At 39.2% G+C, this 20,054-nt stretch overlaps 2 protein-coding genes across 4 annotated transcripts; one reads left to right on the top strand and one right to left on the bottom strand.

Annotated features, from left to right (window-relative positions):
* Positions 1 to 478: 478 nt before the first annotated feature.
* On the top strand, positions 479 to 5,004 carry ankdd1b (ankyrin repeat and death domain containing 1B). The gene is made up of 15 exons (XM_027278492.1): positions 479 to 761; positions 1,109 to 1,209; positions 1,300 to 1,398; positions 1,488 to 1,586; positions 1,829 to 1,933; positions 2,030 to 2,131; positions 2,294 to 2,392; positions 2,770 to 2,868; positions 3,018 to 3,116; positions 3,308 to 3,406; positions 3,499 to 3,597; positions 3,702 to 3,797; positions 4,167 to 4,368; positions 4,607 to 4,738; positions 4,866 to 5,004. The coding sequence occupies exons 1-15, from the start codon at positions 587 to 589 to the stop codon at positions 4,919 to 4,921; spliced, it is 1,662 nt and encodes a 553-aa protein (XP_027134293.1). The 5' UTR covers positions 479 to 586; the 3' UTR covers positions 4,922 to 5,004.
* Positions 5,005 to 5,443: 439 nt separating this feature from the next.
* poc5 (POC5 centriolar protein homolog (Chlamydomonas)) lies at positions 5,444 to 13,625 on the bottom strand. Of its 3 annotated transcripts, none has more exons than XM_027278489.1 (13): positions 13,525 to 13,625; positions 12,967 to 13,050; positions 12,441 to 12,594; positions 11,648 to 11,752; positions 11,322 to 11,509; positions 9,356 to 9,532; positions 8,966 to 9,070; positions 7,705 to 7,884; positions 7,136 to 7,322; positions 6,260 to 6,390; positions 6,046 to 6,147; positions 5,682 to 5,852; positions 5,444 to 5,596 (listed from the first exon to the last, which is right to left on the bottom strand). In XM_027278489.1, exons 2-13 carry the CDS (start codon positions 13,048 to 13,050, stop codon positions 5,462 to 5,464), a joined length of 1,719 nt encoding a protein of 572 aa, XP_027134290.1. In that variant the 5' UTR covers positions 13,525 to 13,625; the 3' UTR covers positions 5,444 to 5,461. The 3 variants fall into 3 exon arrangements, with proteins under 3 accessions (XP_027134290.1, XP_027134291.1, XP_027134292.1); XM_027278490.1 differs by lacking the exon at positions 13,525 to 13,625 and adding an exon at positions 13,450 to 13,474; XM_027278491.1 differs by lacking the exon at positions 11,648 to 11,752.
* Between the last annotated feature and the right edge of the window lie 6,429 nt (positions 13,626 to 20,054).

Genomic DNA, 20,054 nt, shown 5'->3' with positions numbered 1-20,054 from the left:
TTAACAAAAAAAGGGGGTGAGTTTACTGGAGAAGCACAAAGAAGTAGACTGGTTTCATGTAAATTTATAACTGGAGTGTTTGTTGCTTTAAGTCTAGGTGAAACTGCACAGTGGCCAGAAGCGAAAGACTCAGGCAGGTTGTGTAAATGTGAAACTTTCTTGAATGTTTAACTAGTCAAACTTACCTGCACAAACAAGTCTAACTACTAACAGAGCGTGATGTTAATGCTATACAAAACGCTGTACTGTCTTCACAGAAATTGAAGTTTAAAAAAGGCACCTTTGTGATGTAAAGGACACCATACTCATGCCACCTACTAGTTATGCACTGTGACACAGATAAAGTATATGTTCGATATTCTCTCTTACTATCAGCAGCCTCTTAAGGGTGTGAGCTGTTAAAGTAAACACAGTCCAGCCCTGGAGGATTAAAAAAAATAGTAGAGGTATTCCTCCATTCCAAGACACACTGTTCATTATGCGAAGACGGTGTCTACATGTGCATGGAACTGGGTAAATGCTCTGTTTAGCTTAAGGGTATATATTTGAATATACTTATTTAGACACAGCCCACCTTAGTTACACAATGGAACAAAAAGCTTTGGCCTTGAGGTCAATGGTGAAGAAGCATCTTCCAACGACGGAGGATATAAACCCTCGAAACTGGATGAAACACGAAAATGTAAGGGAGTTTGCTGACTTCATATTGAACAAGAACATGGACATCGACACAGACGACAGCTTTGACAACAAAGAAATGGGTGAGTATGCAAGGACAAGAAAATGAGAAAACATGGAACATAAACTGGCTTTGGGACGAAATTTTAAAGCAAGTTTCTCTTCAGATCTTTGCCTTTGAGTTTCTTCGGTCATAGCTGCAGTTAATGATTAAATATCCATTGTGGTGTAGCCTATTGATTGCATGCCTGTTGCATGACTGTTTTCCCAACAGACACGCTATATTTGCACAAGGATGAAACCTCAAATAAGACTATAAACAGTTACACATCTAATGGTTGCGTGCTAAGCCTAGCACAAACTGTTCTATTAAAGATTATAATATTTATGTAAATATCCATATGTAAGACCTTCCTGCTGTGTTGTGCAGTACTTCAAACAGAGAAGCAGTTTATAGAAGCAGCTAAAAGAAATGATGTGGAGGCCATGAAGACTCTTGGAAAAGGGCTGAACGCAAATGCAAAGAATGTGGTGGGTCTTCATCTGCATCTCCATCTCAGTATAATTTCTGTGATATTATATATTTATTGGATAATATACTGATTAAGTTATTTGCCTCAGCATAATAGGACAGCCCTTCATTATGCAGTAGCTGGCAAAAACATTGAAGCGGTGCAGTTTCTTCTACAGCGCAGGGTCAGAGTGGACCAAAAGGACAAGGTGAGAGCATTTGAGACTTGAGACACAGACAAAAGCATATGTGATATTTCTTAATCACAATTTTCAATGTTATGCTCTGTGTCTGACAGTATGGCGTAGCACCTATTCATTTGGCTGCCTGGTTTGGCAGTTTGGACATCCTGAAATTATTAGTGCAGTCTGGGGCTGAACAGAAGGTTGAGAACGAGGTAAAAAAAACAGGAAGTTTTGTTCTGCTGTCAGATAATTGGCCCATTTGTCTTTCCAATATTCCTAAAACACCAACACCTGCCTCCTCCTGGGGCATGAATAATTTTCATCACCCTGGATTTTGAAGCTAATATTTATACACCTTTTTGTTAGAAACCTCAGTGCAGGCACATCACAAGTTATATTCACATTGCTTGATTACAGAAAACTGTCTTAATTATTATAACTTTTTTCGCCTCAGGAAGGACTGAACATCATGCACTGTGCTGCTATGAATGACCACACTGATGTTGTAGAGTACATTATTAATGACCTGCAGATGAAAGAACTAGACAAAGAAGACAAGGTTTCTCACTAACACTATTTTCTCAATGATCTACTGTATAATCCACTGACCGGACTATCAAAGTACATGCAGTAATATAGATGTTTCTATCTTCAGTCAGGACAGCGAGCATTTGCATCAGCAGCAGAACATGGCTGTGTTGAAATGTTACAAACGCTGATGGACCCATACGATATGGCCACCATGAAGCCCAACAAGGTGCAGTCATGTGTGTGTGATCTTGTTTGTGTGCGTCTATTTACAATATGTGGCTATTTAAACTCACGTCATGTCTGAGTGCACATTTGTGTCACACCTGCAAGAAAGCTCAAAGTCACACACTCTTTGATGCGAGTTGTTTCCCTCCCTCCCTTCTGCCAGCTCGGCGACACACCCCTCCACTTAGCAGCCAGGAATGGCCACTTGGATGCTGTCCAGCTGCTGCTGCAGAGCTTTGATACTCGGGATGAAGTCAATATGGTAGACAATCAGTGTAAACATCCTCTCTGTTGTTTGTGACAGTGTTTGCTCAGTGGCTAATCCACTGCTGGATGGCCGAACCACTTTGGATTAATTATTATGTATCAAACATGTACTGGTTACAATTTTAGAATGAGGCAAACTGTGTTCTGGCCTGAACTCTTAGCTCTGACTTGTAAATCAAACTTGATAAGACTGACCTGGTGCCTCTGGTCAAAGATACTTTAGATGACAGTTTAAATAAAATAACAATTACTTGGTATTTAAACAACTAAAAATGTTAAAAAAGACAGAAAAAACTGCCTAAAACAATAGCAATCATTTAATGAATGAAGTTACTAATGTGGCACCACTGCACATTTTTTGTTCTGTTACAGAATGGTGAGACAGCTCTGTACCAGGCAGCAGACAATGGTCATGAAGGGTGTGTCAGGATCATGCTAGAGGCTGGCTGTGACCCCAACATCCTCACAACGGTACATAGGGCACTATACTGATTTTGATATTAAAACCTGGTGCCTTGTTGTTAATGTTGCTCAAATGATCAAATTGTATGTGCTGAATAGTTTTGTGTGTGCTTGTAATAGGCCTACAGATAAACCTTCCACTCTTGCCTTTCTTATAGGCCAATTGTAGTGCTCTCCATCCAGTTTCAAAAAGAGGAGACATGTCCGTTGTCCAACTCCTCTTAGACTTCAAAGCCAACACAGACTTTAAGAATCAGGTAAGGAAACACAAGCTAGATGGCAGTAGTACACTCTTTCAGGAAAGTTTTTTGGCAACACATACACCTATCAGCTGTGCTGCTGATACTTGCTGGAGACATATCATAATTGTAATTTTACATGTTTTCTCCAAACGCTAACTGTTCATATTTCTGACTCATGTTGTCTAATAGGATATTTTTGCTCTCAGAACCTAGATGCTCCTCTCCACCTGGCAGTGAGGAACAGTCACATCCCTACCATCCATTCTCTACTGAAGGCTGGCTGCAACATCAACATCACTGATAAGGTATGATCTCCCTAGTAACTCAATAAAATAAGATGCCAAATTATATATAAGAAAATGAATACATAATCCTGTCCTATACCATGAACTGTTAGAGGTCCCAGACTGCTATACACATTGCTGCAGAGCTGGCCAAAATAGAAGTTGTGGAAATGCTTCTTAAAGCCAGGCTGGATCTGACACTCCGGGACAGGGTAAGATTAACACAATTTCTGAAGGTATAACAGCAGCATGATGCAATAAATGTATCTTTTAATTCAAGTTTGCGTATTTTGTTGTATGTGTTGGATTTGAGTAGCAGGGTAAGACAGCCCTGGGTGTGGCAGTCAGAGCAGATGAGGTGATTATTGTGGACATGATCATCAAAGCAGAAAGATACCATACCTGGAGGACGGTGAGAGATAGTGGTCATACTTGTGACTGTTTTCGTGTGCCATAATTCATTCTTGAAACCTCAAAATCAATAAAAAGATTTATCACAAATGATTCATTTCCTAATGTCACAATCTAGAATATTGGAATCCCCTCTAATACCATTAAAGCGTCCATGGTAAAATATTAATCACAACCTAGAAACATTTGACAATTTAATTAAGGATATGCCTGATTTCCTCCCCTTCATAATTTTCAGAATGTTTAACTCTGGCATTCATATTGCTAATCACATGTGAGTGTCTGTCCAATAATCTCTTCCCATGTCCCTGTGCTCTTTGAGGCTTGTGGCCTTTATCAATCTACTGACATGATTTAATTGCCCTTTCAGGCCAACCCTGAGCTTAATGAGAGTGTTCACAGCGAGTATCCGTTAACGTTTAAACTCGACCACCGCTATGAGACCAAGCAGCTCCGTTCGATGGCATGGCGTCTCGCGTACGAGCTCCTGAAACCAGGAGATTGGCAAAGACTGGCAGAATACTGGGGCTTCAACAATGAGCAAGTGTCGGCTATCAAGGAGCAGTGGACAGGTGACAAAGCTCACACTGACTGGACAGGCTATTGACTCTCTGAAATAAAGATAAATCAAAATGTTACAGATTCAAAGCCCTATGACAGTAACAAGACTCTCCATGCAACTTTATTTTTTCAAACTGGCTATTTTATTTTTTCTGTTTTATCTTCAAGTGCACAGAGGGACTCTTTAAATTATTTTTACTAGCTGAATTGTTTTCCTGACTGTACAGTGCTGTGTGTGTTTGTCCACAGGTCAGCACAGTTATAAAGAGCATGGGAACAGGATGCTGCTGATCTGGCTCCATGGGGAGGAGTTGGCTCAGAGGAGCCCTGCTAAAGAACTTTTCCAGGGCCTCATCCTCACAGGGAACAGGAAAGCTGCAGGTACATTCAGTGCATTTATTTTTTTCTTCAAAGCAAATTATACTGAGCAACCTATAAACATGTAGCTCTGCTGCCTGGGGGTATGTGCCAAAACTTTTAATACAGAAAATGTTAATTTGTCTTACAGATAAAATTCGAATGGAGGCAGAGAGTGCCAGCAGTAAGAGCTGCAGCATTTCATGAGAATGTAACATGTGGGTTGAAAAAATGAACTCCATGTTTACATCATTTTCAGCTACTCAACTGTGCAGGAAGTTACCAGTAAATTTTTATTTATTTTAAAATAAAATCTTCAGATCATTAACATATGGCTTTGGTTTAGTATTTGATGGCCGGTCTCACTTGAAAACATCAATCACCAACACAAGATATTTGATTTTACATATTTAAATACAGTCTCGCCTGCATAATTCAAAGTAAAGCCTTTTCATAGAAATAAATCGTCCATTTTACAATTCTAAATTGTCCAGCTGGTGATAATTTAAAACATTTACATGTGCTGTTCTAAGCACCTGCGTCTATGTGGTACTTTCCTGAGAAAAATCCTATTACTCAGGAAATTGTGCCTTTCACGAGCAGCAGGAGGCTGAAGAATGGAAATCTAATGTTCACTTCAATCTTCAAGATGTGCCAAAAAACTGACTTGAGACTAATGCCAGGGCAACTATTTTTAAGTTTCATAGGATGGATTAAATTAAAAATCTAAACTAGCAACACTTTCTGTCAGTCAACTACTTTGATGGAGTGTACATGGCACGTGCTGGTGTGTGTTTTGGAGGAGCTTCTGCCTTCAGTGGAGCTGTGGCCCGGTTGGGAGGAGCGAGGAAACTTGGCAGCTGTGGCCTGACCGACAGTGAGCTGAAATGATGAAAGGAAATGTTATTTTTCACCTTCATGTGATGAAAGGTATACACGTAATAACTGTAACAGTAATGATCCATACCTGTGTAACAGGATGATGGCGTTCAACGATCACAGAGCTCATGGGTGGAGCCACACCCATCACCTGGAGGTTGCTGCGTGCAGCCTTGCTAACGTCAGTGCGTGCAGTGATGCGAGCTGTTACAGTCTTTGAGGGTTTTTGTTGACTGGCGGTGACAACACGACCACTGACCTGAAACAACAACAACTACTGCATCATGTATACACGTCATTACTTTAGTAGATACTTCTTTTTTTACTAAACGTACAGGAAGTTATTTTGTGTTGTTGGTAAGAAATTTGATAACCACATATTTGTTGATTTGATAACCGGAATAGTTAAACATAGCTGCCGTGGGTCATAGATCGACATGTCTAATGCTAACCTGTTTGCTGGAACTTGCAGTGCCCCCAAGTGGGAGTGAGCTGTGCACCACTGTAGCAGGAGGGAATATATCTGCCCTTGACAGGGGGGGACCAGAGCCCACCTGGGAATCAGGAACACAAGTGGGATTTAGAGAAAACAAGTCATAGTGCAGCCAATGAAAACAGACAGAAGGAATTATCAATGTTTTCATTCAAAAGGTGTCAGTGTCTCACCAGATCCTCTGCTTCACCGTGGGAAGGATCCGGGCGGTCAAAATGGACTGGGCTGAACCGTGTGGAAGAGATGGAATATGGTTGGAGTTGGGTCACTGTAGTAGAGCCAGGCTCATCCTGGGGAGGAATGTCTACAGAAAAAAAAATGAACTGAGTCAGACTGGCACAATATATTATTGTTTGTTTGTCATAGTTCAATCACTATTTTTAAGCTGAACGTTAGACAGAATTTTACTAAGTGAAGCTAATAAACTGATACCAACCCATCTGATATTTCCTTTTGGTTGAACAATTTTACTTTTTAGCTCTCAATACTAATTAATAAAAATTGGCAATGCACCTTCATCAATAGTACTATTGTCCTGTCATTAAAATGCTCTGTGAGCCTAAGCACTATTGATCTGCTGCACCTTTTGGTCTATTGTGCCATTGTCCGGTCCCAGGATTATAATAGTTATGAACCCAATCTTTACAACATTGACGTACTAATAAGTAACAGTAATTACAAGATTCGATAAAAAGGGCTCTTGAACTTTTTCCAGCCAATCTTTCAGCATCATATCAAGGTTATGACCTGTGCAAAGTACCCCTCAGTCAGCACATCCACTGACTCATCACTCCATTAGAAGAGCCAGTAAATGACTTCAAGAAAAGAACAAAGACCCCATCCACTCACCTCATTCATAAATCTACACAGCTGTCAATGGCACACAGCTGAACTCTAGTGGAGCTGTGTTGAATCAATACAGCACTGAGGCAGAGCTAACATTTATGGTTTGCTGTGTAGGACTCTATCTATGTAGTTTAAATGTGCTAGTTGTTTAAAAATATGGACATTCTCTAAAAATAGGTTTGTGTGGTCATTCTGTTACAAACCTTGCTGATCATGAACTGGAGGTTGCTCTGAGCGTCCAGCCTCTGTGATGTGGAACATGCCAAGAGCCTCCATGTTGAGAGCACATACGCCCCTCATGAAGGCTTTCTTCATGGATTCCTCATAGCGCTCTCGCTCCAGTTGTAGTCTCTGAATCTCTGCCTGGGCTTTCTCTATAGCCTCACAGTGCTGCGGAGACATGTAGGAGAGTATATAGAAAGAGTTATTTATCAATTTATATAATACTGACAACACCTGATGTCCAATTTCTTGCTTTCAGTCTTACATCTTTGTGTTGCACCTTTAATATAAATCTATGACACCATCAGTAAAACGGCTTTCCCTAATGAAATGCTTGAACTCTAACATGTATCTATGTAAGAATCTAATAAATCACGGTAACCAGTGGTGCTTTGGGACTGCTTCACATGACTCAGCACTGCAAATGGACAATGTATCTTGCTGATTACAGTCTGCTGTGATTCCTGTTGTAAAACACCTCAGTGAGCGAGAGTAAGAATTCAGCAATGCAGCAATACTACGCACACATGTTTTCATTCTGCTTATTTACCTCTGCCAGCTTGGTTTCATATTCTGTAGACATGCGGGTGCAGACCTCTTCAGCCTTTGCACGGCAAGCCCGCTCCACCTTGACCTTCCAGTGTTTCTGGACCAGAGAGTGCCAGGCTAACCACACCTTCTTCTTCAGCTGCAAATTGTAGTGCTGCCGCGCTGCTTGAGTAGCATGAGCCTGGCAGAAAAACCACAAGACCATGAAAATATTCACAAGAAAATAATTACACCCATAATTCATTCTTGTGCAGGTCTAGTACATTTTCTCTCATGGCACACTTTGTGTCACAGTTTAGACAAAAAAAACAGTCATCCACTAAAATTTCCATTTGGAAAACTGGCATAAAAAGCTATTTTGTAAATGTAACTCGTTATATGTTGTGCACTTGTTCGTTTGATATGCAGTATGGAATGAAAAAAAAAAACAGAGTGCACTGACAAGATTTTTTTGTCTGTAAATTTTGTAGGAGGAGATATTTGTGTAAAAATGTGGCATGTGCATGTTCAGTGTGTGGTGACATAGTGATGTATGGGTTGGTAACTCATGCAGAGACTGATCATTTACATAAACCATTAAACTGCACTGCCAGTAATCTAGCAATGTTATAAATTGCTAGATTGATGGATAAATTAATTCCCTGTAAGTTCACTTCAATTTATCAAATAATAATAAAAAAAAACATGAAAAGAAAAAAGAAAATTGAAAAATAAAAATTAAGATCTTAAGATATTGAAACATTAATATAGTTGTTTGTTAAAAAAATAAATAAAAAGAAATCCATCAACCAATCCATTTTCATATAGTAAGCGTATCCCATACAGTGAATTTATTTGGGCAGCTCATTCAAATAGATTAACCAAAAACAATTGTATAATTATTTAGAAATGTATATTTTAATTAATTAGAAATTATGATATTTTATCCTGCCTTAACTTTTCTTGAAATCATGTTTATGCAGAGCAGCAGTGAGTTCTTTCCTGTGTGTGTGTGGGTGAATGAATCTTTAAATTATTTTTCACAGTTCATAAAAGCATTGCAATTAAAACATATTTAGTGTTGACTAAACACGGGAGCATATGTGTGCATTTTTTAAATGTAAATGGAGACCAGTGTGTGTTATTCAGCATGTATTGGGTATAATGTTGTATAAACATGTTTGTTGCATTAAAAAGGCTATAAAACTTGTCACCCATTCCAAATGTAAATATCACAAATAGATTTACAATCTGAAGAGAAAACCTCAATGTGATCACTTTACCTCTTCTTTAGCTTCAGTGTGCTGAAGTCTCCAGTGGGTGAAAGCCCTCATCTTTTCAAGCTTTTCTTTTTGTCTGTCCAACACTTGGCTCAGGTTTGCGATCACCTGAGGGAAGACACATCGGACAATAAGCTTGTCAGTGTAAAATGCAGACAAAAGGTGTTCCTCATCATTTGCTAAACGTACATAAGCATGACAGACAGAATGTGCAAGAGAGCAGAAGATATGAGGCTGATAGCTTAGACATGGATTAAGCCCACTCAGTCCTACACTAGAAGTTCACAGCAATGGGAATTACTGGAAATTAAATATCCGTCTGCTACTTAATCCATGTCTAATCATATAGCACATTATATACTCGAGAAAGCAAATAAACAAACAAGTAGTCACCTCATCTTTTCTTTGGTTGGAAGTCTCATAGGTGAGCAGCAGCCCCTTCAGGCTGTCTAGCTCTGACTTCAGGCCAGCTGTCTGGGCTGCATACCTCTCCCTCTCTTTTTTCATCTCAAGCTTATGTTGCTCCTTGAATGCCAGCTTCCACTTCCTGAGTTCAGTCAGTACATTTGACTAATTAGGAAAAAGAGGGTGGGACAGTCACAGTGTGTTCATTACACGACAAGTAGTAAATACAGACACATGTACACATGTCTTCGGTTATTTTTAATTTAGATAAACAGGTGCACTGGAGGTGTCGTCACTGACTGCAATTGTAAAATATATAAACTTATTTGGAACATACAAAAATATATATTTCTCCCTGAAACAAAAGACACTCACAAGCAAAGGAATGAAAAGTTAAAAAGGAATGAAAGAGTCTCAACATCCATGGTTCTTTTCTGCCCTTTTCTAGATCAAACCACACTCTTTCATCAGCACTGATTAGCAGGTGATTGGTTGTCATCTGCCCTCCATGAATGAGCTGTACAACATCAGAATTAAAGGGCAGGAAGGACACCCACATCCAGGCACTCACCTCCTCCAAAATCAGAGACAATTAAAAGGTCACTGACGCCATGAGGAGTAGAGCTGTCATCCTATTCACTGAGTCTTCCAACATTCACATTACCTTCATAATCTGACCTCTTCCTCACAAGCACCTATGTATACTACATTGGCCTCAGTATCTCTTGCATTTAATCTCAGTCTAATTGCACGAGTTTGGATAATGTCAATATAAATCCACTATGCATATTTTGTATATGTACAGTAATCACCTCGCAGAAATAGGGAGTTCCTGGTCCAACATTAGTTGCTGTAGATCGAAGCAATAGTAAACCAACAACAACTCCCGTGTTTTGCAAGGTAAAGGCTGTCCGTAAAAACGGTGAAAATATTCTAAATATAGTGAACACCTGTTTGTGTTTTTTTGTGTTGCTCCTTGAACACCAGCTTCCACTTCCTGAGCTCAGTCGGTACATTTAACTAATTGGGGAATGGAAGGACAGTGGGGCAGTCACAGTGTGTTCATTACACTACTTTAGTGAATACAGACATATGTTTGTGTTTTTTAATTTAGATAAACAGGTGCACTGAAAGTGTTGTCACTCACAGCAAATGCAAAATATATAAACCTGTCAGATTTCATCTGTAGTCTTGTTTCATGACATCTAACAAATCCCTGCTGTAGGATTTTGTTTACTGATAGTTACATTTAACAGACATCTCTTGGGGATTCAAAAATCACCTGATATGTATTTTCTAAAATACATTTTGTTTCTACGATCATCCACAGCAGTGCATGCTGGTCCTTCTGACTGCTTCTCCAAACTAGGGACTATGCTGACCACCGTCTACGGTCAGTAATACACTGACTATAGATAAGTACCTCAAACGACTCCACTTCAAAAGGCCCAATCAATTCTTTTAACCCTAAAAGGTCTTTTTTTTTAAAGGACAACCTGATTTCAGCTTTTGCAAATAAAGCACAGTAACACTAAATTTGAATGACAGCAGATACAGCAATATTGGACTTCCAGATTGCCCTTCACAGGCTCAATTAATGCTTTGTTGACACTGAACCATAGATTTGACCACTTACTTTTTACTCTTAATTAAGATTAAAAGCCATATATTTTTTTTTTTCACAGTAAATGAGCTATCCAGTTTCATCTTTTTAATTTATCAAGCATAACCTGCCAGATTGGGTTTATTTTGCTGTAAATTCCTGAAGCTCAAAACACAATACCGCTATCATATAATTGTATATACTGTGTAGTTATTATTTGGCTATGTCAGAGAGCACAGAGCACTATATATAGCCATACAACATTATCTATGGTCAGCTATCAAGCAGGCAGCAAATCAAAGCCATTAAATTGATTGATTGTGGAAGGAGAGGATGAGGAAGCAGACTAACCTTCAGGGTGTTGCTCCATGTATCCAGAATCTTCTCCATCTTGCTTATGTTCTCCTCTGAGATAAAGATCTCTGTCAGAGAAGATTCAAGGGGGTCTGGGCTTTTTGGCCCTGACCTCTCAGGCGACGTATCTAACCTGTCTAAGAGCCCTGACGCCCTGCTAGAGGACCGACCTGCCATCTCCTGAGCTGGAAGGAAAACAAAAAAAGACATACTGACTAGAAAATAAAACATCATTGCATCTGTATTTCATATCGAGAGAAATTAATATAGAAATATTTATCTGATCTAACAATTTTGTTAAATTGTATTTTAATTCAATTTACCATGAGAGGTTCTTAAGTGAGTGGCGGGCTCAACAATCAAGAGGGAGGACTGTGATCTGAAGCTCCTACTAGAATGCCTCCCATCTTTAGCTTCAGTGGCAGTATCTGACAGACGACAGAAGAGACAAGGGAAGGAAGTCAGACAGAGAGAGAGAGAAAGAGAGGAAGATACAACGGAAAAGTAGATTAAAAAAGGAAATGTTGCTTAAATGAATTCTGACCTGGAATAAGTCAGTAAAATTAAAAAAGGTTAAAAGATCTAAAAACAAAAGATCTTTATGAAAAGAAAAGGGTGATGGCGAGAATTCTGAATAAGAGGGGCTCCTCGTCCAGGAATGCATTATGTCAATATCTTAATTAAATCCTGCAGGGGGAAGAGAAAGCATGCACTCTAAAGAGCAGTACGGGCAGAGTGCCAGGAGATCATTACCAATCGGCTGTCTGCTTTTTACAGCCCTGTGCACTACTCCATGACAGTTAAAGCACTAAACCCTCAATGAGAGCAGCAGCTGGAGCTTGGAGGGGGACTGATGGACTGTTGAAGATTTGGGTATCGTTGGGGAAAGAGATAGGGGGGTACAATCTGACAGACTGCTATCATATGCATCTTGACTAGACTGGTTTGCAAGCTGAAAATATGAGGCCAATAAAAACACACATTACATTTTTCTCATGTTGTAATGCCAAATCCTTTTTGATGGGGGCAGGTCCGGAAGGGCTCAAGTTGTGTTTCTGTCAGAAAGGCTTAGTGAAATGTGTGTGTGTGATTGAGTCCAAGAGGAATTCAAGATACCTGCTGGGCGCTGTGATTTTGTGTCATCTTTTCTCTGGGACGTACGGCCCTCTGCAGACAGATATGAGGTGCTCAGTCGCGGAAAGTGAGCACTGGTGAGTGTCTCAATCTTAGGGGTGACCACAGCATAGCGAAGGAGCTCCTCATACTCATCCTAGTGATTCAAAAACAGTAAAAAAAAAAAAAAATCAGGACACACAGACCCTGTAATGTGAAGCTCCCAGTTTAACAATATTATCTAAAATCACTTGCTGGAAAGTGAAATCTGTGGTGTGAATGTTAAAGTTACTTTTATTGCATCCAATCAATTCCTTAGAGCTCCTTAGCTTCAACTTCAATCAACTATCCATACTTAGCTGATTATGGTGGATCATTCTAATCTAATGCAAGTGTGTTTACTTTGCTCTTCAACATGTAGTTTGGGTTATTGATTGCAACTGGGTCTACGTGTTTGATCGTCTGATTGCATGCCTGTCACTTCAGTCTGTTAACGTGGTGCACAAATTGTAATCCAGTGTATAATCACCTGGAGGTCAGAGGAGACAGAGCTGCCACGATCAGAGTCCTTGGGCAGAACAGGACTGGTCGGTTCCTCTTCGTCTGAGGACATCTAGACAGAAATAAAGCAAGCTACATTGTTTAAGTCAAATGTTTTACACTGAATACTTTAAATACTTAAAACATAAACGCTTAGGGACCATAGGGTTTATCATTCATTAAGATTTCACACGACTTGCTTTGCACATGTGAGTTAAAGTTGTAGTTTGTATATTATATTTGATGTAAGCAGTGAGCTAACTACAAGTCACTGTATACTGTACAACTGCTGCAGCTATTTACTATATCTGACACTTGATAACTAAAAAACAGGACGATAATAGATTGATGTAGATTTATCTAGAGTTTTTTGAGAAACAAACTGACCTACAGGTGAGTAGCTAACGTTAACTTAGACGTAAAAACAAAAGGCACCCGCTTCCTTTTGGTCTGCAAAGCTAAAAACACACACGCCTCTTACGTTAGTGCTGTTTCTATGAGACACCGTGCCTACACAGACTGTACACAGACAGTAACAGCACTTTACCTCGTTTGTTTTCCTCCGCAGGCTGCCACACTGCTCAGTCGTAGTTAACTCCGTCAGTTGGAAAGTGCTTGCTTTGCTATTTCAAACGGACTCACTCTTAAACAACACGCTCTATGATTGGCTACTGTTTCTGCGGCACCCCGCTAAATCGTTTCTGATTGGTTGCAGTGTTTCCGTGGTAACGACGCCGAGCCTACCAGCTACGCCTACTACAACAGCACAAACAAACACAAACAGCTTTTTCTGTGATTTCACACAGTGCAGCTCATTTGTTTTACACTTATTCTGTCAGCCAGTAGCAGCACAGTGTAGTGTGCATCCTGGTAGCCTAATATATATTTTGGACTATGACTCCCACCCACTCCATGAGGTGCTGGCATCAAGATGCTCCACAGAGAGACACAACAAGTCTTTCCTGCCTGTGAGCATCAGTCTCTACAACTCCTCCCTCAAAATATCAGACACTCCAGGTCAAGTCCAGTAGCTGTTGAACTGGCATGTGCAATACATAAGTGAAATCTTCCACACATGCATACTGCACTTTAAACAATCAGTGTATTCTCTGTACAATCTCTCAAAGACTAAATTCTTTATAAGGTTTCAGGTTTACATATTGCATAGTTCACTGTTCTACTTGGTTTGTTTATTTTACTGTTACTGGTTTTATTTATTTATACATGTGTATATAGTGTTAAAATAGGATATCGTATAGGTGCATAGTGTTTGTGTAGTGTAAGTTTGTTTTCTTAGATCATAGATAGATAGATAGATAGATAGATAGATAGATAGATAGATAGATGCAACAGCAGCAAAGAAAGTGTAATATACACTTCAGAAATCTATCTATCTATCTATCTATCTATCTATCTATCTATCTATCTATCTATCTATCTATCTATCTATCTATCTATCTATCTATCTATCTATCTATCTAACAACGTGTAACCGGAGTCAAATTCCTTCTGTGTGTACACGCACACACGTGGCCAATAAAGTGATTCTGATTCATCAGGCTCTAGCAGTCACATTAGGAGGACTTGTATTAATACCCGGAGACTGGCCTGATAGCACAGTGAGCACATGAATATTCTCCCATCTTCATGTTATTTTACACTTAAAAATATGCTAGGTTTACATATTAGAGTATAAAGAGTTTGTTAGTTCAGGCAACTTCTCAGCTGGTGGTTGTGCCCATTGAACAGGATAACATCCAAAGTGTACTGCTAGAGATTAACTGATTAAAACCAAAAAAAAAAGAGAGGAAACTTACCTCTGTAAGAAAAGTGTATGTCTTTGGGGAATACCACCACCCCGTATATCTCCTTGTGACCATTTTTTTGTGATTGGGCAAAAACAAATTAAACTACAGCAATGTCTTAACCCCGTGAAGTCCTAGTGCTTAACAGAATTAAGCCACATATGTAGGATAGGCCTAACGACTTGGCAGTCCTGTGCTGTGACAGACTCTACGGGGAAGAGACATATGGTCCCTCTCAACTGTGGCAGAGCTGCTAGCAGTACTGTTGGACTGAAGCCTCCTCACCACCTGGCTGTGCTGGGAGTACTTCACTGTCCAAAGGTGTGCTGACAGCACTGTCACAAGACCTGCAGGGGGGATGCATGCATGGTTGTGACATTGGTTACAGTGCAGCAATCTTCCAGTCAGACATCTCATCACAAGATGTGGGGGTCAAGGATCAGCAATTCAGTCTGGCACAGTTCACATCACATATACAGTACATTATAAATAAACAGAATGACACCCTCAGCATTTTATTATTGCACGTCTTGATGAAGGGTATGAATTTGAAGCAGAATCATGAGGCACATAGGATTATCCTTGCTTGCTGTGTGGGGGTTGGAGGTTTCCTGTTGAATGACAGGAAGCCGTAGCTCCCACAGATTACTTATTTCCATTTCAGAGCAGATGATTCACATGTTGTGAAAGGTTTTGGTGACACGTTTATCACTGTTTCTCTTTAAGGGTGATTTTTCTCATCCCATCCCAGGCTTGTTGGATTCTCTGCTTTTTGATCATGCTGTTGATGTTAAACTGCTTGTCTGCTTCTGTTAAGTCATTACAAGAGAGACTGGTTAGTTACAGACAACTGCAAGGTTTTTGTATGCTTTGTTGAAGAGCCAGCAGACATATGGACTGTATCTGTCTTACAGGCAGCACTTTAATAGCACAATACATAAAAGCCATCTGTAAATCTGATATGGTGCCCAGAATTTTCTAATGTGATATATGAGTCTACTTATTTTTAATGATTGTTTGTACTATTAATTGCATCCTGCTATATTCCACATTTTTAATTAAATAAAGTTACAGTAAACCTAATTATTCTCTTTTAAGTATATAAATCTTAACATCTATCAACTATCACACCTTTTTGACCTATATGAGTACATCTGTAGATAAAATAATAAACTAAATTTAATTGAGTTTAAGACACAGACAGATGATAGATCTCTATGCTGTATCTACTCTGTATAATGTTTTTCCTTTTGTCGCAGACAAAGGTAATAAGCTGCTGTTGATAGCAGTTGGATTAAAGGCAGTATTACTGCCTCACACCCTTCTTTAGATCCCCTCTGTAAATTTCACCTTCCTTTCAGCTAAAGAAATGCGCCTGGGTCTGTGTGTTGAAATGGGATTCAGCTCACATTCTTCTCTCATAGCCTGTTCAATCTGTTCCAGGACAATAATCACAATCCATTTGACTTTCTTCCCCCTGGTATTTTAGCTCAGGTACGTTAGACTATTCAGGACCTTGCAAGACAGAACAGAAATGAGGAAATAATGTTATGTGCTTATACAAGTTGACTTTGTTAGGGAACATTTTCTTACAGTGCCTACACTGTATTTGGATTTTTAAAATATTATAAAGTCCCATTTTATTGTTTTGTGTATGTATAATTCATCTTTTACATTCCAATTGTGACACTAGATTACAAACTCGGTGTAAAATTGTTTCTGCCCTTGATCGATTTTTAGTCACACACATTTACAGACAGCAATAACTCCTGAAGACAACAAGTAATGTTCTGTCATCAATCGTAATGTTCAACCCATTTTTCTCACATATGAGACAATGATAACCTCTCACTGAACGCAATGTTTCCAGAACTCATCTAAGAGTTATTCATAGCTGCCTGCTGTTTTCAAATTAGTTTTCATTACATTTTGATGGACCAGGACTTCCCCCTTGGGCCACTCTAATCCATCATATCACTCTATCAGTGACACCAGTGTCCTTTTGTTTTGCTTTCAGAATGCTTGGGTACCAAATTTGCTGGATCACACATCATGGCTACATTGCTCACACTCTGATAAGATAGTATTCATAAGTAGGTAACATAATATTGTTCAATAACACAAAGAGGATAATTACTGCTGACCCCAGCATACAATGGTCAGACACATGAGTGCAGATGAACAGTGGAGACTGAGAGAGAAGATGGAGACTCTATCAGTTACCCTGTGCTTCTATCTTGACAAGGCAAAAACAATTACCATCAGTGTCCACATCCGTTTGGTATAATCTGGCTGACGATAAGCAGCAGACAGTTGTTCCAGTCTACCTCCACCTCTATGGTCATTAAGGAAGGCTGGCACTGCAGGTACTACATCCATTTTAGATCTTAGGGCAGTAGGACACATATTAAAAATGAATGCAATAGAATTTATATATTTGTGTATGTGACAAGTGACAAGTTAAATAATTTTGGATTTGGTAGAACCACAAATCTATACATTATGTTTTGTGTATCATAGTATAGTATCCATTTTCTGTTATATACCTATAGAGCAAAAAATACATTGTATGTGTTCATGTAAAAGCATAGATGTTGTATATATAATAACATATACAGCTCATATGTCGATGAGAGTGATACCAAGCGTGGTATACAATGTTTTTAACTGTTCTGCCAGCAGGATTATCCGGGATTCCAACACTGTAACTTCCTTATTACCTACCACCAATATCAGCCTACATTCACTGCATGTGGCAGTGGCATTTAGTATCCAACCTGCAAGCATTGGGAAATATCAATATATTTATTTTATTTATTGTATTTTCACTGTTGTAAAAAGTTTGAACTGCATCTTTCTCGCTCATGTGACAAAGAGAATAGTGGAGAAAGCATTGGCATGCGCAGTGGACTGTGTGTGTGTGTGTGTGTGTGTGTGTGTGTGTGTGTGTACGTGTGTGAGGGTCATTCTACTGTCCCGTACATTAAGCTAAGTGCTCCTCAGCTCTCCAGCATTGTAAATGGAGTCTTATGGCTTGAGGGAGGGTTTGTCTCCCAACTCTGAATCAAAAGCTGAGAGTATCCCAGGTCCTAGGTCACTGCTTCTGTGAATCATCAAATTCTGAGAATAAAGATAGATGCATCTCCTTTTGTTTATGTGTGTGTGTCCATGCACGCATGTTGCGTGTGTCTTCGTGCACACTGTATGCATCATTTACAATCCTATTCAGTGTCCTTTGTGGAGAACATGATGCACATCATTAAAGGCATGTCTCTGTGTTTAAACTCAGTAAGCAAATGCACAACCAGGCTGCACGTTTCATTGCATTTCCTACATGTTAACTATTTTAATACAGAGCTATTGAGATATAGTTGTTCTAAAAATGAGAATGTGTTATACATCAAAGAGCTTGCTGATCGTCATTTGTGCAGTAGACCAAGTCCAAGTCTCACTGCTATTGCTGGTATAGTTTGCAGGCTTTAATGATGTGAATACTGAAAGGCTGTATGTCACTGTGCTTGCATCAGTCCGTCATCTCTTCCCCCCTCCCTCACTTTCTCTTGGAGCCACTCACAGGTTTCAGAGGCATTGGGATCTGACATAGCAGGCACAGAAGCAGTCACTGTCTCACACTTCATCTAAAAAGCCTACTTATCTCTCATAGCCCGTGTTAGGTTATGCAATTATTGTAACAGGATTGTATAATCTTTGTATGCTGTTCGTCAATAGTATTTTTTCCTCTATGGTCATTATTTATGAACATAGAAAGAATTGAATTGTTGAAACTGCATCTGAAAATCAAGTTCTTTACTTACTGCTGTTGTCAAATTAAGCTCAGTGAAGTGTAAATGACAAACAAAATACTATACATGAGAAAAAATATATTTTTAAAACATAATACCTGAGCCATAAATGTGAACAACAAGCTGCAAACAGTTTTATATTCAAGATTGGTGTAACTGAGGATGCAGGCTTTATTGAGTAAAATGAGAGCTATGAATTTAAATGATGTGAATGTGATTTTATGAATTTTATGAAGCTTGTCAGAGGTGCTGCATAGGCACTAAATATTGCAGACATACAGGTTGAGGCATTATACCAACAAATACACCTGCAGCCTGGGATGATGTAAGGTCTGTGTCCCAATATAAAGCCCTTCTACCACTGGGTTGTTTGTTCCAGTAAAACCTTCTCATCAAGGGTAAGAGTGACAGAGTGATAGCATTGGCTGTCACCTTGATTCATAGAGCCAGCGTTACATTTATAACTCATTCTGTGTCAGAGGATGGACCTGCCAGCCTCTGGTGCCTCAGGGACTCCGGCCTCTGCAGTCAGAACCATCAAGTATTTTGTAGGGGCCCTGGCCCTCAGTGTATAGCTGCTGGTGATCCAGCTTCAGGTGTCATCTGCCAACCAGTTGTGAAACAAGGTTTACCCATTGATTACAGATGATGTTTTTCGCCTATGGTATCATTTGTTCTGTTTATGGGTAAAACTTTAAGTGGCTTAGGTATCATGTTCATTTGGGTGTTTTTTTACATTTATGATCCATTATCTTAATTTGACACACACTCTTTCTGATGTATGAGTTGAGTTCATCTAATTTGGAATCGAATTTCATTGGATGGGTGCTTGAAGTCAATGCAAGAGATCAATGCCAAGGTTTTTGCTCTAGTATGAAACACTGGGTTATGAATGTTGGCTGTTGTATTATATTTCTGGCAGCGTGTCCTTGTACAAACATGCCAAAGCAATGAATAAATTCATTTACAATTCCTGATGATGATGGTCTGTGAAGTGTTTGATTATATTATATTATATTGTATATTTTTCATTGACATCATAACTATGGTATAATACCCCAGACACTTTTTGGTCCATCTTTTTCAGTGACCAATCCAGCTGTTATCAGATTAGATTAGATTAGATTAGATTAGATTTAACTTTATTGTCATTGCTCAAAGTAACAAGTGCTTAGACAGTGAAAGTTGATGCAGTTTAGCATCTAACCAGAGGTGAAGTGTAGTAAAATGCAGAGTATGTACATATGAACAGGATATATAAATATAGTGCAGATATAAATATGTTAAACGATACATACAGTATAAGCAGCAAGGACAGGTTGAGATTAATATATTTATTGATATAGTTATTATGAAAATATTAAGTAATAAAAAATAATTAAAGTGGTCCCATAAGTAGCTGTGTGGAGTTACAGTTAGGGGAAGGACTTTTACAAATTATGCACCGAACTTTAAATTTGCACCTGGAT

Source organism: Larimichthys crocea, chromosome III, assembly GCF_000972845.2.
Source record: "Larimichthys crocea isolate SSNF chromosome III, L_crocea_2.0, whole genome shotgun sequence".
In the NCBI taxonomy this organism is placed as follows: domain Eukaryota; kingdom Metazoa; phylum Chordata; class Actinopteri; family Sciaenidae; genus Larimichthys; species Larimichthys crocea.
This window is presented reverse-complemented; position numbering and strand designations above follow the sequence as displayed.